Raw genomic sequence first — 25,296 nt, 5'->3', positions numbered from 1 at the left:
TCAGCCACAGGGTTCTAGAGCTTCCCAGCGTCTTACTAGTTTCAAATTATATGAAGGCCAGCAGCAGCAGATACTCAGTGCTCCTTTCTTCGTAGGAGTGGAGGCTCAGATGTTCTGAGCTGACCCTGCCCATTGGCCACAATTGATGGTTCCAAGACCATCAAGAACGCCAAGGGCGGGCGCCTGGGTGGCTCAGTCGGTTAAGCGCCTGCCTTCGGCTCAGGTCATGGTCCCAGGGTCCTGGGATCGAGCCCCGCATCGGGCTCCCTGCTCGGCGGGAAGCCTGCTTCTCCCTCCCCCACTCCCCCTGCTTATGTTCCCTCCCTCTCTCGCTGTGTCGCTCTCTGTCAAATAAATAAATAAAATGTTTAAAAAAAAAAAAAAAAAGAACGCCAAGGGCGTTCGTCCCAAATCTTCCCCATGATTTAAAAAAATTGTGGGAAAATACAAATAATCAAAAAAACCTACCGTCTTACTCATTTTTATATGTACAGTTCAGTAGTATTAAGTACATTCACAATGTATGCAACCAACCACCAGAACACGTCCAGCTTGCAAAACTGCAACTCTTTACCCATTAAGCAACTTCCCCTGCTCCCGGCCCTGGCTACTGTCATTCTGCTTTCTGTCTCTGTGCATGTGACTACTCTATCGTATGTTGCATTAGAAAAATCCCAGTCTTTACTCCCACAGGACTACCACACTCACCCCATTTCTGACACCGGACGTGTGGGCGTTCTCCCCCACCAAGAAATTCTGCAATACCAGCTGAGGGTACTGCAATTTAACTCACTTCTGACCCTCCCTGCCTTGTGTTAGCGTCAGATCCCACAGGGTAAGGGCTCAGTCCCTCAAGACTTTGCCCCACTTCGATGCCAATAGCAAGGAGTAGGTCCCCAGGTTACCCACATCTTCTGTCTGACTTGTCTACAACCAGAGGTTCCCATGACCTCCTCCCCCTTGGATTCGAGTATTTGCTAGAACAGCTCACAGAACTCAGGGACACTGACTTATATTTACCAGTTTATTAAAGCCTATAATAAAGGATATGGATGAACAGCCAGATTTAAAAAAAAAAAAAAATCCATAGGGTGAGATCTGGGAGGGTTCTGAAGGCAGGAGACTCTGTCCCTTGTGTGGCACCTGCCACCCTCCTGGTACGTGGATGTGTTCACCGACCTGGAAGCTCTCAGAACCGTATACGACTGGAATTTCTTTTGAGGCTTTCTCACGTAGGCACGATCAATTCTTAACTCCATTTCCAGCCCCTCTCCTCTCTCTAGAGAAGGGGGAGCCAAGCTGAAAACTCCAAGCTGCTAATTATGTCTTGGTTTTTTTGGTGACCAGCCCCCATCCAGAAGCCCATCCAGAGTCACCTCATCGGAACAGGAGACGCTCCTAGTGCTCTTATCACTTAGGAAAGGACAAGGGTTTTAGGAGCCCGGTGCCAGGATTCAGGAGCCCATATATTTATTTTAAATATATGTATTTTAGAGTCCAGTATATCTATTTTCTGTTACCTCACATATATTTTTTTTTTTTTACCACATTCTGTTTATCCATCCATCAGTGGATGCTTGGGTTGCTTCCACCTTTTGGCTACTGTGACAAATGCTGACAAATATGTACAAATACATATTTGAGACCCGGCTTTCAGTTCTTTGGGGTATATATTCAGAAGTGGAGTTGCTGGATCATATGGTAGTTCTATTTTTAATGGGGGGGGGGGACTCCATACTGATTTCCGTAGCAGCTGCACCATTTCACATTCCCACCAGCAGTGGGAGGAAGCCCACGAGGCTTCCTCCTTCTCCACATCCTCACCGACACTTGTTACTTTCTGGGGTTTGTTGGTTTGTTAGAGTAGCCATCCTAATGCGTGTGAGGTGGTTTCACCAGGATTTCTACCTGGAACTGAGGAAGATATTCATTCTCTCCTAGAACAGAAGCCGGGGTGGTGGGACTCCAGAGTTAATTATTATATTGTCTTGACACCTGAAGGAACACAGCCTGTGTTGTTTCTGGGATGCTAATTAATCCTACTGTTCTTCCCTTCAAAGTTCTGAACCCAGCTGAAACCCGTTCACGGAAGCCCAATAGGCTCTCATGGGGATTAAAGTAGCCACGTCAGTACTTTCCAAGGTGGACTGCAGGCTAGGATGGAGAGCCAAGTTCAGGCTAGTCTTTCTCTCCTCTTCCCTCACCAAATGGAATGGACTTACTGGGCAATGGCAGGCAACGGGGACAGGCAGGATCCAGAAGATATCCAGGAGGAGGAGGCTGAGCCCGTGTAATGAACAACCCCACTGCTGACCTCAACAGCCAGAATAAGCCACTCCTTCATCCTGGGAGAAGGAAGGGGGCCTGACAAGGAGAATGAACGCTGAGTGTCCGAAAGCTCTGAGAAAGCACACGCTCACCTTTACGGACTTCGGCTGACACAGGGAGGGAGGGGAAAACGTCTCTCTTCCTGTGTCGCCAGTATTTCTAACATTTGAGTTTCTTAACACACAGGGCTCAGCACTGCATGAGTGCCGCTGTTCTTCCTGGGAAAATGCTGAGTGCTCCCCGGCCTCATCACCATCCCCTTGTGAGTCCTCCTGAGGTCGGCCATGGGACCCCGACGGCCCTGAAATGGGTCTCAATGGAGCACCGATTAAATTCCCTCAAGCCTATCCCAATGCTCTAGCCTCAAAATGCACTCCCCAATCTGTTTTCCATCTTCGATTTTCCCAGGTAGGGCATTCGATAGAGCTTGCTGGAGATTATGCAGTGAATTCAAATGAAGGCATAAATCTACTCCAAATAATAAATGCCGGCAATATTAAAACGCCCTGATTTGAACTGTATGAAATGCCTCACATTATTAAATTCTCAGGGAGGAATTAAAGTCTAAAAAAAAATTAATATCCTTTCTCTTGAAGGTTGAGCTCTAAAGAAATTAAAAATCCACAATTATTTCCTGCCCAGTTTCCCTTCAGTTCAGGGTCAAAGGGGCCTCGTTCAGCGATGGTGGTAGAGTCTGGTTCTTTCCACGGCTGCCTCCACTTGCAGAACAATCTGGCTTCAGGTGCTCCAGGATGTCACCCCCTTGGCCGGTTGTCTGGAGTCCCTGACTTGTGAACTGAAACTCAACTGGGAGAAACTCATGTTCGTGGGGTCAGTCCATCTGCCACGGAGCCTTCCGCACGGCTAGCGGGAGTCCAAGGCCGGCCGAGGCCCGGGTGCTGGGGGTTTAGCTCTCCTCAGAAGCGGCTTCTCCTCAAAACCCTTGAGGAGACGCATCTCTGCCTGCTTGGAGGTAAGACGTTCCTCATTCCAGCAGGCACCTTGCCTCTTCCACATGGGACTTTGAAGTCCCTGAAGAAATGAAGCTGCTTCTAATTTCGCTGAAGTCACCAGCAAGGGCTGAAGCACAACCTAAGTGTTAACACAGAAGGGCAACCCATGTCCTACCGGCAAGGCCTATTTCTCACCCAAGGCCTGAGGCACTGACTCTCCTTCAAGGGAGAACGGTGTTGGGGGGGGGGGGGGTAGATGGAGAAATAGGCAGAGAGGCATCTTTTTGTTGTAGAGAAGAGTTATGGGTTTCCAGTTGACCAAACAGGGAGAAACCCTAAATGATTACCATCTCTCTGTAAATGGTGGAACAGAGTTAACTCAGGTTAGTGGAAAGTTCGATCCTGGTCCTGTTTATTTATTTATTTATTTATTTAAAGATTTTTATTTATTTATTAGAGAGAGAGAGTACAAGTAGGCAGAGAGGCAGGCAGAGGGAGAGGGAGAAGCAGGCTCCCTACTGAGCAGGGAGCCCGATGCGGGACTCGACCCCAGGACCCTGGGATCATGACCTGAGCCGAAGGCAGCCGCTTAACCGACTGAGCCACCCAGGCGCCCCCTGGTCCTGTTTATAAAAGGGAATACTTGGGTGCTTGCTTTGGCAGCACATTTATTAAAATTGGGACAAAAAGGAAATACTTTAAAGGTATGGCAAAATTATGGACAACTGAGGGTTGTAGGCCTGAAGCTTTATTTTAACCTAAAGACCTAAAATCTTAACCCCCAGTAAAAGGTTCAGGGTAAATCTGCTCCTATCAGTGAAAGAAAACACCAAACTTCATCTTATCAATTGTATTCAATCCTAGGCCTTGAAGACTATGGACTTCACTCGGTTTAAGATGAGTGATTTCTGCAAAAAGTTATTAAAAGTAGACTTCATGCCCAGCGTGGACTCATGACCCTGAGATGAAGACCTGAGCTGAAACTGAGAGTCGGATGCTTAACCGACTGAGCCAGGTGCCCCTGAAAAAAGTGATGTAATTTAAAAAAATTATAATATTTAATTTTTTTAAATCAAAAATGAATGGAAATCTATACCAAAAATTTTGAGGCATTAGCCAGTTTAAACTTATTATATAGTTACAAGGTTATTATATTAACTACATTGGATAAGAGAGCAACTACAGAAAATGATATAAGCCTAAGAAGAGCAGGAAACCAAGAAAACCATGTTCCATAGCTTCAAATTTGCCATTCTTGCCACTCGTCCCAAAAACAGCTAGCGGTTCACTTGATTGTAAGCAATAGCTTGAACCAGGGTATGACTGATATAAAGGTATAAAGAGAACACCTTTGACCCCTCATAGGTTTCCAGGTCTTGGAATAATACGTGAAAGTGTCTCCTATCTGGTATACAATAAGGCACTAGATTCTTTTTTTTTTTTTTTTTAAGATTTTATTTATTTATTAGAGAGAGAGCATGCACGCCAAGGGGCAGAGGGAGAGGAAAGAGAAAATCTCAAACTGACTCCCTACTGAGCACAGAGCCTGACGTGTGGGGCTCGATCCCACGACCCTGAGATCATGACCTGAGCTGAAATCAAGAGTCGGCTGCTTAACTGACTGAGCCACCCAGGCGCCCCAAGGCACTAGGTTCTTAGAAAAGATTTGGTTTGACTTCGGTGTAAAGAAATTAGAGCTATTTAGTAAATTGATTTTAGCTTTTTTAATTGAAATATTTTTGACATATAACATTTTGTTAATTTAAGGTGTACAACACATTGATTTGATACATTTGTATGATTGTCATTGTAGCGTTATCACCTCCACCACGTCACACAATTATCATTTCTTTTTAGTGGTTGGAATAATTAAGATCTAGTCTCTTAGCAAGTTTGATGATTATAATACAATATTGTTGTGTAACCTTATACAACACCTCTCCTATCCCCTCTCCTGATTTTTCTGTTTTCACACCGCAGTCAAATTTATCCTTTAAGACAAAAGGACCCGGGGATTATCTAGTTTTAAGATTTTTGCAAAGTTTTGTTTTTGGTTTTTCCAGTGTAGAGATAAAAGCCTCCTCCAGGGCGCCTGGGTGGCTCAGTCGTTGGGCGTCTGCCTTCGGCTCAGGTCATGATCCCAGGGTCCTGGGATCGAGTCCCACATCAGGCTCCCTGCTCGGCGGGAAGCCTGTTTCTCCCTCTCCCACTCCCCCTGCTTGTGTTCCTGCTCTCGCTGTCTCTGTCTCTGTCAAAAAAAAAAAAAAAAAGAGCCTCCTCCACAGTCAAGGACATTGAGGACTATCTTTTGGAGACCTTAAAATAAACCAAGTAATCCTCCCTAGTCACTCGGGAACAAAGTTAATGATTATCTAATCTATAGGAGGTGTCCTTATCTAACTCTAAACTGCTTGGTTGTTTTTCTGTTTTTTGTTTTTAAATTCACACTGGTTTAAAATTTACAAACTGTACTAAGGGACTGAGCCCTTTCAGCCCTTACAGTAAGTACACTACGTGCCTTGTGAGCAACACCAAGCAAGTGCCTTAAATCACAGGACATTTGTGGGGTTTTTTTAATTCTTTAACCAAATTATATTTTTAGGATTCTGTGTAGATGCATCAGTTTGAAAACTCAGGCTTTCACTGTAACAAAGGGTTTTTTAAAGGGGAATCTCACGTAAATTACCTAATTGCAAGTAACGCACAAATGGAGAAGGACTTTGACCCCTGGAGGAAGGATGCCAAGGCGGGACAGCCTCGCATTGTACGCCCGCAGCAGTTTGGTCAGGAGTAGACAGAGCAAGTGTCTGAAGCATTCTCCCCAGGGTTTTCATACCATAGGTCACGACCCAGTCGTGGATTGTGAAACCTACTTGGTGGGTTGCAAACAGAATTTTCTTTAAAGGAATGAAACAGGACAGAACATACTAGACTGTCACCAGAAGTACAGTAAGAGCTGTTCGATGAAATGTTCCATTCACTCCGTGTGCTCACAAGGCAGGTGTGGGCCAGGACACTTACCTTTTCCTTTGCATAAAATATAATTTTTACTGTGGGTTGTAGTTAAAAAAAAAAAAAGGCAGTTTGAATATACTATGTAGGAAGCCATTGGGTTTAAAGCTCTGAGTTACACAGGTTACATGGTAAAGCTCATTTTCCACATAGATACTAGGACAGCCAGATTTTGAAAAATAGATGGACACAGGACATACAGGATGGCAGGTCATATGTTTGTATTTTCCAAGGTCTCTGTGATGAAGAGAATTTAGAAAATTACTTGTCAACCATAAAAAGAGGCTTATTAAAAAACAAAATCAGGGGTGCCTGGGTGGCTCAGTCAGGTAAGTGTCTGACTCTTGATATCAGCTCAGGTCCTCATCTCAGGGTCTTGAGTTCAAGTCCCACATTGGGCTCCACACTGGGCATGGAGCCTACGTTAAAAAAAAAAAAAAGCAAACAACCTAAAGTAAATGGAGTAAAATATGAAAAAAGCCCCCTTTTGTCCCTCCTCACAATCCTGCTGCCTTCTGCAGAGTCACTGTCAACAGCTTGATATGTATTATTACAGAGTATTTTCTAGGCACGCACAGACAAAAATGTACACCGTATATGTGTAAACAGGTTTTTAACGATATAAATGTAAATAGCGTGCAATAAGTATTATGGCAGAACTTGTTTTTCATGTCAGTATGTCTTTTTTTTTTTAAAGATTTTATTTTTTAAGTAATCTGTACACTCAGCGTGGGGCTCCAGCTCAACACTGAGATCAAGAGTTGCATGTTCTACCGACTGAGCCAGCCAGGCACCCCGTATCAGTATGTCTTAAAAATACTTCCGTGTCCATACTACATACAGAGCTGCTGTTTTATCTGCTGCAGAGTATTGCATGGTAGGAACTGGTAGGTACTAATTCAATAATTTCCACATTTATGTACAATTATGTTGTTTCTAATTTTTTATTATTTCAAAAAATGCTTTGGGGTGCCTGGGTGGCTCAGTCGTTAGGCGTCTGCCTTCAGCTCAGGTCATGATCCCGGGGTCCTGGGATCGAGCCCCGCATAGGGCTCCCTGCTCAGGGGGAAGCCTGCTTCTCCCTCCCCCCCCCCCCCCTGCTTGTGTTCCCTCTCTCGCTGTGTCTCTCTCTGTCAAATAAATAAAATCTTTAAAAAAAATGCTTCAATGCACATTCTTATTGACTCTTAGGACTCGTGTGAATATGTCTTTAGGCTGGATGCTTAGAATCATGGTTATTAAATCAGAGGCTAGACACATTTTAAATATTGATATACACTGCCAAATTGTCCACCCCCAAAACTGTATCGACTTACACATCCTTCAACAACGAGAGTGCTCTTTATTCATAGTATCTCCAGCACTGTCACCCGTTGTCTCATATCTGACACTTCAAGGACTAAAAAACAGTATCTCATTTTAATTTTTGATTTCTTAAGAAGTTGCATGTTTATATTTTTGTTTATAAAAAAATTTTTTTTTTTTTTTAAAGATTTTATTTATTTGACAGTGAGAGAGGGAACACAAGCAGGGGGAGTGGGAGAGGGAGAAGCAGGCTTCCCGCCGAGCAGGGAGCCCGATGTGGGGCTCGATCCCAGGACCCCGAGATCATGACCTGAGCCGAAGGCAGATGCTTAATGACTGAGCCACCCAGCGCCCCATTCCTTACCTATTTGTAAGGCCATTTTTCAAGTACTAAATTCCTTTGTATACATGGCTCTGTTCCTGGATTCTTTGTTCTGTGCTTTTAACCTATTTGATTATTCCTGTGCCAATACCACATTATTTCATTTACTTTTGCTCCATGGACTGTTTTGATTTCGGAGTTGTTTTGTGCATGGTCTTCCAGATGAGCTTTGTAATCAGGTTGTTCTATCCATTTAAAAACCCTTGCTTTGGGGGCGCCTGGGTGGCTCAGTTGGTTAAGCGACTGCCTTCGGCTCAGGTCATGATCCCGGGGCCCTGGGATCGAGTCCCACATCAGGCTCCCGGCTCAGCAGGAAGCCTGCTTCTCCCTCTCCCACTCCCGCTGTTTGTGTTCCTGCTCTCGCTGTCTCTGTCTCTGTCAAATAAATAAATAAAATCTTTAAAAAAATAAAAATAAATAAATAAATAAAATAAATAAAAACCCTTGCTTTGATTATGTGAAATTGCTTTGAATTTATGAGTTTTTTTGTAGAATGGACACATTTATTGTGTTGGGTCTTCCTCTTAGAACTGTGGCATGACTCTCCATTTGGGGGGGGGGTCTATTTTTATATCCTTCAGCATAGATTTTTTTATTATTATTATTCATATGGGCCTTAACATTTCTCTGTTAACCTTATTTCTACATGAGTAGGATCTTTTCCTCCATACATTTCCTAATTGGCTATTGCTGGTGTATAAAAAAGTTTTTGATGTTGGTGTTGTGCCCTGTCTGCTTACTAAGTTTCTCATTAATTGTAATACCATGCCAGCGGATAATCATTAGTTTCCTTTTTGTCCAAAAACATTTACGATGACAACTGTCTTTGCGTTGTGTATACTTTTTAGCACTATTTTTGTATTTTCTCAGTTTCTAAGTTTTTTCATCGTTTGTTTGCTGTAGATCTCAAATAGATACGTTTAATCAAGCTACAAGGTAAAGTTTCCTTCTGTTTCTAGACTGTTAAGAGTACCAGAGGGTGTTTGACTTATTAAATGCTTTTTTCGGCAGTGAAGATGGTATTTCATTCTTTAATCTGTTAATTTAGTGAGTTATAGTGATTTGCACCTCTGTTAAGTGAGATTGGTCTACAGTTTTCCTTGTGTTTTATTTGTGCAGTTTTGGTATCAGGATTATGCTTTCCACATGGAATGAATTAGGCAGCTTTGCATTTTCTTTTCTATCCTCTAGAATGGTTTACAAATATGTGGATGCCTTGAAGGTTTGACTGATAGCATTTGCCTTTATTTATTTATGAGAGGCAGGGGGAGAGAGAGAGAGAGCATGTACAAATAGCAGGGGGAAGGGCAGAAGGGGAGGGAGAGGGAATGTCAAGCATACTGTGTGTGGAGCGCAGAGCCTGACTCAGGGCTTGATCTCATGACCCTGAGACTATGACCCGAGATGAAATCAAGAATTGGATGCTTAACCAACTGAGTCACCCAGGTGCCGCAGTATTTGCCTTTTTAAAAGAAGTTCTCATACTACCTTTTTAATTTCTCCTAAATTACTTGGTCTATTTACATTTTCTACTTCTTATGTATTTTTAGAATCTATTTTTTTAAAAAAGTCATCACACTTCATCTGGTTCTTTCAAATTGGAATGAAGCTATATAATTACATTAGGAGTAAGTTGTAAATAGTACTCCCTTCTAATTAAAAAAGTATGTTATCTTTCTAAAAATTATTAATTCTGGTTATATATTTTTGTTGGTTACTTTTTTTTTTTAAAGATTTTATTTATTTATTTGTGAGAGAGAGAATGAGAGAGAGCACATGAGAGGGGGGAGGGTCAGAGGGAGAAGCAGACTCCCTGCCGAGCAGGGAGCCCGATGCGGGACTCGATCCAGGGACTCTGGGATCATGACCTGAGCCGAAGGCAGTCGCTTAACCAACTGAGCCAACCAGGTGCCCTGTTGGTTACTTCTTGTTCTTTTTATCATATTTTTCAAAGGTTTACCTTTTACTGGTTTTTACATTAGAACTTTTTAATTTTATTGATCAAGATGTGTTTGCTTTCTATTTTATTCATTTCTGCTTTTAACTTTTTAAATCCCTTGCTTCTTTCAGCTTACCTTTTTTTCTGGTTTCTAAAGTTAAGTTTTATTTCACCTGTTTTCAGCTTTCTTTTTTCTTCTTCTTCTTTTTTAAGATTTTATTCCTAAGTAATCTCCACACCCAGTGTGAGGCTCAAACTCACAACCCAGAGATCGAGTCACATGTTCCACTGACTGAGCCAGCCAGGTGCCCCTATTTTCGGTTTTCTTATTTCTTGAAAAATAAGTCAAAACCTATAAATTTTCCTCTAACATCTTATTTGGCAGAATCTCCTAGGTTTTGAGAAGTAACTTTTATTCACTCTAAACTGTCTATAATTTGTTTTGATTTCCCCCATCAAGGAGTTAATAAAAGGTGTAAAAGGTAATTCAAAAATTTCCAAGTCAACTAGTTTTGTTACTAGTTTTATTACATTTTGCAAAGAGGACACAATCTGTAGGATCTTTGCATTTTACAAGTTTCCCCCCCTCATATCAATCATTTTGATTAGTGTTCCATAGATCTTCCGAAAGAACATGTTTTGTATTCATGGTGGATACAAAATACTTAGGAAATAATACCTTCCTTACCTTGACCTATCGGTAGGGGGTAGGACCTGAGTTTTTTGCTTTAACATTATCATACAGTAAAAATGACTCAGGAGGGTACAGTTCCATGATTTTTGACGTATGTATGGGTTTGTATTACCACCTCTGCAATCATAATCACAATCATAATCCAGAAGTCCATCACCAAAAGATACACCCCTGCATAGCCTCTTTGTTATCCAATCCTCCCCGCTCCCCAAAACCTGACAACCACAGATCTATCCTCTATCACCACAGTTTTGCCTTTTTAAGAATGTCAAATACACGAAATCATAGAGTATGTAACTTTGGGGCTTTTTTCACTTAGCATAGGACTGTTGAGATTCACCCAAGTTGTTATATATGTAATTCATTCCTTTTTAATCGCGTGTGTGGATACACTATCATTTGCTTATTCACTCGCCTGTTGGAAGACATTTTGGTGATTATGAATGGAGCTGCTATAAACATTCGTGTACCAGTTCTTATGTGAACACGAGTTTTAATCTATTTAGAGTGAACACCCAGGAGTGACGGTGGGGGTCATATGATATGTTTACTGTTTAGAGGCACTGCCAGTCTGTTCTGAGTGGCCGCATTATCTTGCATTTCTACCAGCAGTCTATGAGAATTCCTGTTGCTCTGCATCCTCATCAGTGCTTGTACCGTAAGCCATTCTAATAAGTGTGTAGTGGTGGGTCCACTGATTTTGAAGAGAGATGTGTTAAAGCCTTTCTCATAATTGGTTTGTCCATTTCTCCTTGTATTTCTAAAATTTTCACTCCATCAATTTTGAAACTGAGTTTTTAGGTTGGAGATATATTTTTAAAAATCTTTCAGCAAGGGGTGCCTGGGTGGCTCAGCTGATTAAGCGTCTGCCTTTGGCCTGGGTCATGGTCCGGGGGTCCTGGGATCAAGCCCCCCATCAGGCTCCCTGCTCATCGGGGAGTCTGCTTCTCCCTCTCCCTCTGCCCCTCCTCCCTGCTTGTGCTAAGAAATAAATAAAATCTTTAAAAAAATGTTAAAAAAATCCCTCAGCAAACTATACTTTTTATTAGTCAAAAAGAAATGCTTTCTTCTTTGCCCCCCTTTAATGCTTTTCATTTTGGATTCTATTTATTCTATTTAGCCAGAAGTTAACAAAGCCACATCCACTTTTGTTAGCATCTGCCTGGTATACCTTTGTCTATTTCTTTATAATCCATGATAGATTTGCTTTTTGTAAATAGTGCATAGTTGGATTTTTTGTTTTTACTCAAGCCTAAGGAATTTTAGAATTTAACCTACTTAGATTTATTGTGAGAAAAGCATTTGGTCTTACTTCTTTTTCCCCCTGTGTAACAACTTTTCTCTTTCCTGACTTTTCTTTTTTTTTTTTTTAAAGATTTTATTTATTTATTTGACAGAGAGAAAGCACAAGTAGGCAGAGAGGCAGGCAGAGAGAGAGGGAGAAGCAGACTCCCCACTGAGCAGGGAGCCCGATGCGGGGCTCGATCCCAGGACCCAGGGATCATGACCTGAGCCGAAGGCAGCCGCTTAACCGACTGAGCCACCCAGGCGCCCCCTGACTTTTCTTGGATTTTTAAATTCCACCTCCCATTCCTGGCAGTTGGTAGCTATGAAAGTTGTTGACACGTATTTGCTTCTCTCTCCTTGTCTTGACACAGTAAGTCCGCACTGTGCTTCCCTGCTCTGAACTAGGGCACGGCCATGTGACACTCTTGGCTAATGAAGTGTGAGAAGTGGCATGTGTGCAGAAGCTTTAAGTCAGTGAACGTTGCCTCACTCTCTTTTTCCTTGGGTGTTGCAACCAGCAACATTCTAAATAGTGATGCTTCATCAGCTGGCTCCCAGGTTGAGGGTGATGTGGAGCTCACTTTATTTTCCCATATGCATTAATATTCATTTAGACTTTTTCTGATTATAGGCATCTCATGATTATAAAGGGGAATGACAGATCTCATGGCATCATCAGTTGCTTTGATTTAAAATCTCATCATGGATTCACTGTTCAGTGCGCTTAGTAATTCTTAGAGAAAAATTTCTTTTAGTTATTGAATAAGAAGTCTAATACTGAAATCTGTGTTGTCTCATTAATTCCACAAGCATTTGTGTACTTACTATATGCCAACTGCTTACTACTTGTGCAATTACTATACGTCTGAGTTTGTGAAGGACTTGCGCTTTTCCTTCATAGTATTTACCTTTCATCCCTTTGCAGGGCATATTAGGGAGAATCTCTCAAATCTTGCATTTCATGAATTTAAGCTTCAGCTGAACCCATTCTGCAATCTAGCCCATCTTCTGAGTGTTTTTTCATAATTATATTTTCAGTTTCTAGACACTAAGTATTTTTTTCCTAGCATCTTATTGTTTATGGATACAATATCCTTATGAATATGACCTTAATCATATTCATTTTTACATTTCTTCTGTTTCTTCTACTACTTTCTTGAACAGGTTACTTTGTTTTAATTTGGTGTCTCCTTTGATGTTACTGGTTTTTTCTTCAAATCTGATGATTCTTGGCGTATTTATGGATGCAGACCTAAGATTACAGTTTGAAGTGCTTTTCCCCAGCCAAACAACTGTCCCACTTTTAGTGAACACAGATGCTGACCATGGGCGCCTGTGGTGATGAGAAAGGGAGTGGCTGCTCCCCACAGCCAGAGCGAGTGGCTGGGCAGCAGATCCTCGGTTCCTCCTTGGAGGCATTTGGGTGACACCCTTCTTCTCCGATCCCAGTGTGTCTGTGTCAGAACTCCTACCTCAAAGGGCTGTTTTCTTAGCCTTAGCCTGGTGGCAAACTCCAGAATTAGGTGCTTCAAAGGTGCGCAGAATGGCTGAGCTGCTTCCCTCTTTAATTAACTGATCCTCGATCATCTGCTTTTTATCTTCTAGGAATTCCACACTGTTCATGTTCTGGTTTTCCAATTCTGCTATTCTATTTTTAGTATTTCTCCAGTCATTTCAATGAGATTCTGGAAGAGTAAAACAATGTGTTCAGTCATCTTTGTTACGTGATCAGCTCCAGCATGTAGTTCATAATCAGAATCTTTAAAAAAATTAATTGTTGTCGCCTATCTCGCTGGTCCTCTGAAAATCTCGAGATTGGGGATTATTCTGTAAATATCCATTTGAAATTAGACTGCTTCCTGGACACAGTACTGGCTAGGAATGGAAAAGTAATTATTGTGATAGTAATTATGACCAATCGTAATTATGTGGATTTAAGGCAGGACTACAAACTCTTTGCTAGAGTATCACATCTGACACTGTTTTTAAAACCTCAGAAAACTCCTCTTTGCATAGACTGCACATGCTCAGGTAATCACTCGGCAAAGGTACACAGTAACTTCTCAGTAAAGGTACAGGCTTGTAACTTCCTCTAACCCAGATGAAAATACTGTATTTCGGTGAAGTGACATTGCTTCAGGTGTAATAGTAGAAGTTTAACATCAAACTTCTAAAATCCTCACATTAAGCGACAAGATATCGATATTGATGATTCTTTTTGGGCGCCTGGGTGGCTCAGTTGGTTAAGCGACTGCCTTCGGCTCAGGTCATGATCCTGGAGTCCCTGGATCGAGTCCCGCATCGGGCTCCCTGCTCGGCAGGGAGTCTGCTTCTCCCTCTGACCCTCCCCCCTCTCATGTGCTCTCTCTCTCTCTCATTCTCTCTGTCTCAAATAAATAAATAAAATCTTTAAAAAAAAAAAAAATTATGCAACCATTTTAAAATGGTAATTTTGTAGATGTATGTTTTTTAAAAAATTTCTTGTTAAAAAAGAAAACTGAGGTTATCAGCACAAACTCACTTAACTTCTACTTTTTCCCAATGCTATTTCACCCCAAACTTGCCAGAATTCATCCCACTTGAAGAGTATAAGTCATTCTTAAATATTTTGCAACATGAACTGTATCCCTGTTTTTTCCTTACCGTATTTATTTCCCTGTTTTCCCAATTCTCTAAGTTACTTATCTCATCATTTTGCACTGCACGTACGGACGTGAGCCACCTCAAATTCACTGAGCAATCAAGTAATCTACATCCACACCTGTTCACAGCTCTTTCTTCCCGTCTTAACAGCATTAACGTAGCTCATGCTCCCACATCCTTGGATCCTGCTGTATGGGTGAGCCTCTCAATCCTCAGCATCTTCACTATCTCCTTTGATGGGCTCGTTCCTTTCAACCTATAAACACTTAAGTCACTCTCAGTCTAAAAAAAATTCTTTTTGAACTCCTTGCTTCCTCTTCTCATCCAGACTCCTTCAAAGAATAGCCTATACCCACTCTTCACTGTCCCCTCAGAGCGGCCCTGTCCCCTCCACTTGTCTCAATCTGGCTACGTCTACCACTTCCCCTGAATGACTCCCATTAAGGTCACCAGGGACCTAACTGCCAAAGCCAAACACATTCTCTGCAGCATGACGCTGTTATCTATTTCTTCCTTCTTGAAATGCTATTTCCGCTTTCCTCAAAATCCTTTCTCTGCTTCTGACTTAAACTTTTCTTTTTTTTAAGATTTTATTTATCTATTTGAGAGAATGAGAGAGAGGGAGAGAGAGAGCATGAGAGGGGGGAGGGTCAGAGGGAGAAGCAGACCCCCTGCTGAGCAGGGAGCCCGATGCGGGACTCGATCCCAGGACCCTGGGATCATGACCTGAGCCGAAGGCAGTCGCTTAACCGACTGAGCCACCCAGGCGCCCCAGGGCTGTATCTTTATTGTTTTACTCCCACCGCACTCAATCCATGATTCATGAACTCAGTACTGCAGTGGTCCTTCGGTAACGATCAGGCAGGGCCTTCTCAGAAGAAATTTGACACACCAGCTTTTCTCTGATTTTACCTCTCCAAAGTCACAGCCTAACTCAGGACTTTTCTATGCACGTTTTACCAGGGAGGCATCATTTGGTCCGGAGATGCACGTTCATATGCTCTTACGCCGTCTGCCTTTAAGTACCTGACCCAGATGCGGGAGGGGCAGGCGTATAGCCCCGCCATGCACGTCCTGCGCTCAGTGGCTTCTCTCTCCATGGCTTCCGCAAGCCCTTCTTCTCTTAGCAAGGTAACAGGACAACAAAGGGATTAAGGGCATGGGTTCTGGTTCAAATCCCAGCTCCACCACTTATTTAAAGCTCTGTAATTTTGGGCAACTCACATAATCTGTCTCCTCAGACTCCTCATCTATAAAATGTGCCCAATAATGGTTCCCTACCGTATACAGTTGCTGTAATCCATGACTATGGCTAAGTACCCTGGTGAATGTTTGCTGCTCTGGTTATTATGAATCAGGATATGCCAATGACTTCTGGCAAAGTGATTTATAATATTTCCACATTTACCCAAATGTTAAAACTCCCCCCATTTATTACCCCATCCTTTCTAGGGCCCTTATCCTGCTTTGGTATTTTTTTTCTCCCTCCACAGAATATTAGTTCCGTGAATGTAAAGGTTTTGTTTTGTTCATTGCTGAAAGCGATAGCACCCAGAATAGTATCATACATATTAAGTCCACAAAAAATAACTTGTTGAGTGAAAGGTGGAGAGTGTCAAAAAGAAAACATACCCCAAAAGTTTCATTACAATAAAAAGAATGGATAAATCTCTGATGGCTTCCAGTACTATATTTTAAAACACCATATGCCACAATGAAAACATAAGAAATTTATTAAAATTTGAAGGCAAAAACATAATTTCAAAAGATTTAGACCTATGTCAGGTGTGATACGGTATGGATGCTTTCTTGAAATTCAAAGTCAGATCCAAGAGTATCACCTTCAGAGTGCTCTAACAGATTGAGTTTACTTTTAGTCGTCTTGGATGAAACAGTCACTATTCTACTTTCTTTCTTGACAGAAACGTGTTTTTTCAAAGACTCACTTTTAACTGGTTCGTTAACCAAAGAATCATTTTGCCCAATTCCTTTACTTTTCCGATTTACAGGTGAGTCAGAGCAGGGATGCAGGTCCTTTCTGGGCTGTTTTTTAGCACAATGTTTTTTGGTATATTCACCTGTTCTGGTCATTTTCTCTGAAGAAGATCTGCTATTTCTAGACAATTCATCTTCTTTTCTTTGGCTTCCAGCTCCAGACATCACATCTGCTGAGGGAGAACATGTTCCAGCAATGAATTCTGTGATAGAGTCCTGCCACTGCTCATTGACTGGGACTCCCAGGTTGTCTCTAGAGGTTTCTAAGGGCTCCTGCGTGGAAACGGGGACATGGAAGGAGTCGAGAGGCAAAGGAATTCTAGCATCACCTGTGATTTTCTGAAACTGGAGGGAAAAACAAAAGACGACAAAACAAAAATTCAGTGATGAACAAAGCCAACCATTAAAAAGTAGAGTCCATGACTTCAGTGTTACTCTGTGATTGTATTATTATGACAGTCATTTGATTAATCAGAAGATTTTAGATCCAGTTTTTTTCTAATTATATCCTGCCAGATGGTTCCCAATTTAACTTCGCTATATCCAAGGCAACGTCTACTCCATTTTCATACTTGGTGTTTGGGATGATTATTGCCCACTTCCCTTTCCCTCATTAAAAATAATAAAGCCCTATTCCCTAAGGAAATTAATTTCTTTTCTATCGTCTAGGAACATGGAAGCAGTCTCCAATTTGTGATGAGACTGTTCTCAAGCTGTCAGTTCCCAAGACTGTCTGAGGTTGGCTGAGACGGAAGACGAAGGGAAGGCTCCAGGAAGTCAGGCCAGGAGAAGAGCAGACGGGTTTGTCTCCTCTCGCTCCCATAACTGGGAGGCTAACTATAATGCACTGTCTATTAGTTACGTCTGGGTTACTTATTTAAGAAAATTATCTGGATCAGTAGTTGTACCTTCATTAGTGTTCCTTCACTGCAAGCTGACTGCATACAAATAGAAACCTAGATGAAATATGAATAAAATAGACATTTACACAATTTAAAATTTGGAATGCTCTCTCTAATGTTTCATTTCTTTCTTCACTGAGAATAGTTTACTTTAAATCATACATTTGCAAAAGACCGTCTGTCTTTCTTATTTGTAACTACACGATATTATGAAACGGGTCCAAACTTAACTAATTTCACATTTGGAAAGGACCCCAAAGAGGCTCCTCCTAAGCATGTGAGTTATTAGGGACAGAGCAGTATTATTTTCTCTCTGACTTGATAATTCCCTTTTGGCTATCACTCGTAGAATCACGACGTTCTGTTCTGTCCACTTACTTGGATATTTTGCATCTGTCCTAGGGGGTTCTGCTTTGATTCTCGTTTTTCTTCTTCAAGTGCTTTCTTTTCTTCCATAGGCAGACTACTGAGAGTAGAATTCATCTGGGGACGACCCAGTAAATGAAAATCTGACTGATCTATTCCAGCCATTGTGGCAAGCTGCCCAAGCCTGGACAAGAGGAGGAAAGGAGGAAAAAAGCAAAGGTTACTATAATTGCATGTGAGCAGCTTAGACTTCCCCATACCTATAATCAGGAAATACTTCTAAAATCTTAAAAACCACTACCCTACCGCAGATACAAGCCCCTTTTCTCTCTCAAACTCTCAGCCCTTCCACATTCATGCTCTGGGACCACATCAGCTCATGCCATCCTTGCAGCACCCCCTCTTCCCCCAACAACGTCTTGACCACCACCTGATTCGTCACTCCATTTCAATGCTTCAGCTTCTAGTATGCACCCAGTGCATCAGCTCTCACCTCACCCCCACTTCCTGACCACCTCTCCTCCTGTTTCCAAAAACGTGTTCGTTCCTTCCTTCCCAACACTAACTCCTTCACCCACAAAACATCACTCCATCAATTTCAATCTCCAATTCTCTCTTTCAGTATCTTCCTTTAGCAAAATCATTCACGGTTGAGAATGACTGATTTGTATCTATATTTGCCTTACAGATTAATAATAACTTCTCTGTGTAGGACAAAAACCACTTTAATTCAAATTTATTTTACCAGAAAGATAAATAAAAGGGAGGGAAACTCTGATGCATTCTGGAATATTTTCAAGTAAAATTATCGTCAGTGTAGTCTTTTCCAAAAACTATACCTAAAAATTACTTAATCTTCAGGTTATTCTTTCATAATGGGCTCTCTCCTCTACCAAAGCAGGTTTACCATTTTGCATTTCTTTTAATTCCTCATTTAAAAAACACCCAATATTACACGCTAAATAAGACTATGGAAGCCACTGAAAATTGCTCACATTCCTTAGTAAACCCTCATTACAGATGCAAAGAGAATAATGCCATGGAGAGAAACTACTAACCCAGCATCTTTAAGGAGGTCCAAGAAAGCATGGAACTTCTGAAAAGAATTCTCAATGCTGCCCAAAACACCTTCGTCATCCAGGATCATGCTTGTCAATGACTGTGCATGCAGGGCTTCAGACAAAGAGAAATTTATATTTCTTAACTGGGCATTTTCATGTTCCAGCTATAAAAGAAAATTGAAAATGTCTGACATGATTTTCTTCCATTGTCATGAAAAGAAAAGTTTTTAAGCAACAAAACTAAAACATTTCAAATGTAATTAATTTGTAATTAATCTAACTTTCTGCCTATGAAGACAGAGACTACATCACATAATGATCAAAACCCAAAGATACCCAACAGAGTTTCCTATATAATACTTAGGTGGTATATAAATAAACCAAAGTAACTGTTTAATTATTAATGATCTTTCAAAAGATCACTTTTCTAACTGATTATATTCATAACAGACCCTCATTTACATTAGAAAAATTAGCTGCTTAAGGTTCCCTTTAAATTAGAAAGTGAAATAGTCTGATTTGAGCAAAGCATATTCCAACTTGGCTGGATGTTAAGGATTAACTTTATTGAGCAAAATATTAAATGTCTAAGTTTAAAAGTCCTGAATCATACCCAACTAATTAACCATACAATGACTAATATCCTCCTTGGCTTCTTGAAAATGTTTCCTCCCTTGCGTGTCCCCATCTATTGGAAATCTCGTAGAATCATTACGTTCTGTAATGATTCCCCCATCTATTCAGCTAAAAACACAGATAAACCCAACTCTAGTATTTCTCAGAGAGGCTCTTTTGTTCATGACGTAGCTTTTACCTTACAGGTGCTCAACCTTTACTGAATGAGTAAGTGTTCTTCAATCCAGTGTATGCACTTGCGAAAATTCCTCCCAAAACTCACCTTATAATAATAAATTATATTTACATACAACTTCTGAGCTTATGTCCTGCTTCCATGCACACTTCCCTAATGTAATTCTCATAGTATATATTTTTCTCTTTCACTGCATTCTTAGCAGTTTTCTAATATTTTATACTTACTTATTTAAACTATTCACTGCCAGTAAGTAGTTTCATCATATCTTTTATGTTACTATATATGCATATAAGCATAAGTGCTTTCTTGAACTGAAGCATCATAAACAGAAAATAAGCTAACATCATATAAAAATAAACACACACCAAAAAAACCCCTAAGATTTTTACTTCTTTTTTTAAAAAATATGCTCCCCACCCAAAATATGTGGACCCCAGTGCAGGGCTTGAACTCACAACCCTGAGATTAGGACCTGAGCTGAGATTAAGAGCCGGATGTTTAACCAACCGAGCCACCCAGGTATCCCTAAGATTTTTCCATTTTAAAAACATGTTTTCTGGAATAGAGATCATATGACCACTAAAAGAAGTAAATACAAAGGTTCATATGGTACAACCAATTTGCAATATATTAGTTTTAAAGTTTATAAACTGCATGTGTATGGCTTAAAATCAAATAAAAATAAAACCAAAACACTTTCAAAAGTATAAGAAAAAACCTGTTTACCTCACTGACTCGTTTATCAGCCTTAAACCTTATTACTCTTTCCTCCTTTAACTGCTTTAGGCACTCCTCCAGTTTTTCCTAGTGTGAAAAAATAGAGTATTATAAGCAATTTATAGTATCATATCCAAAAGCCTTTCCATTTATAGATCTCACCAAGGATTTAGGCATAGAACCACAAGTAAACTCAGACTTCAGGATTATAATCTGTTACTTAATGATTTTATCCTACCATGCTAGTGAAATTAATTACCAAAAATACCAAATTAGCATATTAAAAATTTATTTGAATCCAATACTTTCCAAAATAAATTTGTGGCAGCTCACCATAAAAGGCATATGTGTATAATACAGTTAAGTCAGAAATAAAACACTAAGGCCAAGAAAGGAAAATTCTACTTTTATTAATGGGCCCCGTTATAATAGGAAATCTCACTAACATAGTTAACCCACCCAAATTATATAATTGCAGAATCAAATGCATTTTAAAAAGTAAACACTTTTAAAGCACTTTAGTATGTGCCAAGCCCTGTCCTAATAGGAATTTCCTGGATATTAAATAATTTAATCATCAAAACCCTACAAGGAAAGAACAATTAACTCCATGTCATTTTACAGGTGAGAAAATGGAGACAGAGAAAAGTAGTGTAGGACACCCCAGACCATATCACCTAAGATCATTAAGTTGCAGAACCACATTTTGAACTCAGGAAGTTGGGCCCCATGCCTGTTCACAGAAGTGGTAATCTCCCCATTCACCAACGTCAATAAAATAGAATGCACAGGGCGCCTGGGTGGCTCAGTCAGTTAAGCGTCTGCCTTCGGCTCAGGTCATGACCCCAGAGTCCCGGGATCGAGTCCCGCATTGGGCTCCCTCTCAGCGAGGAGTCAGCTTCTCCCTCTGCCTTTCCCCGCTCTGCTCGTGATCTCTCTCTCTCTCTCAAATAAATAAAAAATATTAAAAAAAAAATAGAATGGACACTGGTAAGTTTTGATTTCCAAGAACAAGATACTTAAGTCCTTGCAGCGGGGGACACTACTTGTGGCTGGCAGAATTCTAAGACAGCCCCTCAGAGTCCTACCGGCTAAACTATATGATCCTCCCAGTTAATCAAATACTGATCTAATTGGTGCTGCAGTGAAGGGATTTTGAAGATGTAATTAAGGTTCCTCAAATCTTTAATTGATCTTCAGAAATTATTCTGGGTGGATGTAACTTAATCAGGTGGCCTATTAAAAGGGACTGGGGTCTTCCTTAAGATCTAAAGTAAAAAAGGGACAAAGGCGAGATTCTTTGTGGCTGGCTTTGAACAAGTCAAGTGTGATGTCGTGGCAAGGAATGGGAGGGAGGCCTCTAGGAGCTGAGACTGTCCCCCAACTGACAGCCAGCATGAAAGGAGGATCTCTGTCCTACAACTCCAAGAACTGAATTAGGCCGGGCGCCTGGGTGGCTCAGTTGGTTAAGCGACTGCCTTCGGCTCAGGTCATGGTCGCGGGGTCCTGGGATCGAGTCCCGCATCGGACTCCCTGCTCCGCGGGAAGCCTGCTTCTCCCTCTCCCGGTCCCCCTGCTTGTGTTCCCGCTCTCGCTGTGTCTCTCTCTGTCAAATAAATAAATAAAATCTTTAAAAAAAGAGAGAGAGAGGGCGCCTGGGTGGCTCAGTCGTTAAGCATCTGCCTTTGGCTCAGGTCATGATCCCGGGGTCCTGGGATTGAGCCCCACATCGGGCTCCCTGCTCGGCGGTAAGCCTGCTTCTCCCTCTCCCACTCCCCCTGCTTGTGTTCCCTCTCTCGCTGTGTCTCTCTCTGTCAAATAAATAAATAAAATCTTTAAAAAAAAGAGAGAGAGAGGGCGCCTGGGTGGCTCAGTCGTTAAGCGACTGCCTTCGGCTCAGGTCATGGTCGCGGGGTCCTGGGATCGAGTCCCGCATCGGGCTCCCTGCTCCGCGGGAAGCCTGCTTCTCCCTCTCCCGCTCCCCCTGCTTGTGTTCCCTCTCTCGCTGTGTCTCTCTCTGTCAAATAAATAAATAAAATCTTAAAAAAAAAAAAAAAAAAAAAAAAGAACTGAATTAGGCCAATGAGCTGTCTAAGTTGGGAGTAGGTTCTTCCCCAGAGCCACGATGAGAACACAGCCTGACTGACATATGACTTCAGCTCTCTGAGACGAAGCAGAGAGCCTAGTCATGCCGTACCTGGACTTCTGACCTACGGAACTGGGAGCTCGTCAGCAGGTGGTGTTTCAAGCCATGAGGTTCACAGCAATAGAACATTGATATACTGCTCAAGCCCCAGGTTCATGAACACAATCAAGGACTTCTACTGTTTAAAGCCGCTGTTGTGGGGCTGGTTTCTTGTGCAGCAATAAACAAAATACCTCCACTTACTAAAACAACAAGGTATATTTATACACTTTAAAGGCTTTTGGACAATCACTTAAAGAATTTCAACTCAGAGTTTAGTTTACCCCTGGTGCATGCGGCTTGAGGGGGGAACTCTGTTACATGCTGTCTTGACGGAGGAAACTAGCACTAGCTTCGGGGCAGTGAGTACATACCACCGACCCTACACCCAGGAGTTTACCCTAAGGAAACCACCAAAGACCTGGGCAAAGATTTATCTACCGACGTGTCATACGCGACTGTTTAGGCCTAACCCTAGAAGTGAGCTACAAGCTTCCAAATTGGGTTAGTTTAAATAAAAACAGCACACCCATATGAAGAAATGCTCTGCAAAGCCACTAAAAAACACTGACAAGAGGTCTTAACCAGAATTAATGAATGGGCTTGCAGGAGCTTTATATTCTGTGCGTTTTTCAGGGGCGAGAGGACAGAAGCTTAATCTAAGATTCTCTGAGGTAGGAGAGTATTTAGTGACATGACAAAATATTTTTGACACCTTTTTATGACAAAAGGGTAGATGAGGTGTGTGTACATAGAGGTGGCTTTTATTTTCTTCAGTAAGTTTTCCATTGTTTTTAGAAATTTGCTCAATGAACATATACTTTATACTCAGAATTTACGTTTAAAAATTTTAAAATAGTCTAACAACTTCAAATTCTTCAATGTTTCATTAAACATTTGAAGCCAGCCAAATTTTTAATGGGGACAAAGGAAAAAAATTACAAATACCTCTACTTACTTATATAATTTTTTTATTATTTTTTTTAATAAATCTTTTTTTCTTTTTTAAGATTTTACTTATTTTTTGACAGAGAGAGAGAGAGAGAGCAGGAACACAAGCAGGGGGAGTGGGAGAGGGAGAAGCAGGCCTCCCGCGGAGCAGGGAGCCCGATGCAGGGCTCGATCCCAGGACCCCGGGATCATGACCTGAGCCGAAGGCAGACGCTTAACGACTGAGCCACCCAGGCGCCCCTATATAATGGTTTTAATATTTAAAACTTATTTCACAGAAATTCTAAACAAATCAGTAAACAAGAAAGTCTCACCACAATCAGAGAATGTACAGACTGAAATGCTCCATTCTCAACTGGCTCTAAATATAAACAGCACATTGTGCAATTACATGAAATAGCTTCTCCCTCTAGTGGAGGGAGTTAGAATATCACGTTGGATTTTCATGAAAAACTGTACCTTCCTACAAAGTTAAAAGTAATTCATGCTCTTTAAAAAAATATGAAACCGTAAGAGACTCTTAATCATAGGAAACAAACTGAGGGATGCTGGAGGGGAGGGGGTGGGGGTGGGGTAACTGGGTTATGGGACATTAAGGGGGGGAACAAGAAGTAATCAACACTGGGTTTTATATAAGACTGATGAATCACTGAACTCTACCTCTGAAACTAATAATACATTATATGTTAATTAATTGAATTTAAATTAAAACAAATTTTAAAAAAAGCTCAATGTCTATACTTAAAAAAAATATGGAACCAAAAGATTAGAAAGCAAAATTATCTGACATTCTGTTATGTAAATTAGACTAATGATCAGGTTTTGGAGAAATCCTCTTTCTTGTCATCTGCTCTCCTTCCCCTTCTATACATTGGCTAGTTTTTTTTTTCTTTCCTGGAACAAAGCTCCCATCATATTGTATCTCTAATTTTATGTTTAACTTTTTTCCATTTATTTTTTTTTTTAAAGATTTTATTTATTTATTTAACAGAGAGAGACATAGCGAGAGAAGGAACACAAGCAGGGGGAGTGGGAGAGGGAGAAGCAGGCCTCCTGCTAAGCAGGAAGCCCGATGCGGGGCTCGATCCCAGGGTCCTGGGACCATGATCTGAGCTGAAGGCAGACGCTTAACGACTGAGCCACCCAGGCGCCCCAACTTTTTTTCATTTACAGTGGATCATTTTTTATATAGTCGGGATTCATAGCCTTGATTTTTAAAAAAGATTTATTTATTTTTGAGAGAGAGAGAGAAAGAGTGCCCGTGAGCTGGCAGGGGAGAGGGGGGAGAGAGTGAGAGAGAATCTCAAGCAGACTCCCTGCTGAGCAAGAAGCACAACTCGGGGGTGCAATATCCTGACCTTGAGACCATGACCTGAGCTGAAATCAAGAGTCGGCCACTTAACCAACTGAGCCACCCCTAACCTTGACTTTTTTAATGGGCTACAAAATATTCCACTGAGCATGTCTTGGTTCTGTAATCATTCCTATATGGTTAAACATTTAAATCCTTTCCAACCTTTCAGTATTATAAAACAAAATATTTTTACGCATGAAGGCCTTTTCCCATATGTAGATAATTTTCTTGCAATGAGTCAATAAAAATGAGTTTGAGATCAAAGCAAATGAACATTTTTAAGGTTCTGTGATACTGATCTACAAAAGGTTCCTAAGATTTTAGACTGCTTTCAGCAATGTATCACTTGGTATATAACTTCTACTATAACTGTTGGCTTGCTTCCTCACTTCAAAGTGCAAGAAATTT

The 25,296-nt window shown here is 41.2% G+C and overlaps 1 protein-coding gene across 5 annotated transcripts in view; it reads right to left on the bottom strand.

The window, feature by feature from the left end:
- Positions 1 to 332: 332 nt before the first annotated feature.
- Positions 333 to 25,296, bottom strand: part of CEP78 (centrosomal protein 78) — a 46,558-nt gene continuing 21,594 nt past the window's right edge. The window contains exons 12-18 of one of the 5 annotated variants that reach the window (XR_010407830.1): positions 20,408 to 20,485; positions 18,865 to 19,031; positions 17,819 to 17,990; positions 17,447 to 17,494; positions 16,622 to 16,883; positions 13,373 to 13,585; positions 333 to 6,530 (exon numbers count right to left, since the gene is read on the bottom strand). Coding sequence is in view for 4 of the 5 variants with exons in the window: in XM_045882292.3 (XP_045738248.1) it covers positions 16,320 to 16,883; positions 17,447 to 17,494; positions 17,819 to 17,990; positions 18,865 to 19,031; positions 20,408 to 20,485 (1,029 nt within the window). In the remaining variant the exon portion in view is untranslated. Of the gene's footprint in view, positions 6,531 to 7,937; positions 13,586 to 16,222; positions 16,884 to 17,446; positions 17,495 to 17,818; positions 17,991 to 18,864; positions 19,032 to 20,407; positions 20,486 to 25,296 lie in introns of those variants that run through there. The other 4 variants (XM_045882291.3, XM_045882292.3, XM_045882290.3 and 1 more) reach the window with 4 other exon arrangements.

The sequence above is a fragment of the Mirounga angustirostris genome, unplaced genomic scaffold (genome assembly GCF_029215605.1).
Source record: "Mirounga angustirostris isolate CCGP_5_RB_7025 unplaced genomic scaffold, mMirAng1.0.hap1 SCAF_15, whole genome shotgun sequence".
NCBI classification, from domain to species: Eukaryota; Metazoa; Chordata; class Mammalia; order Carnivora; family Phocidae; genus Mirounga; species Mirounga angustirostris.
The sequence above is the reverse complement of the archived record's forward strand: the minus strand, read 5'-3'. Positions and strand labels throughout refer to the sequence as shown.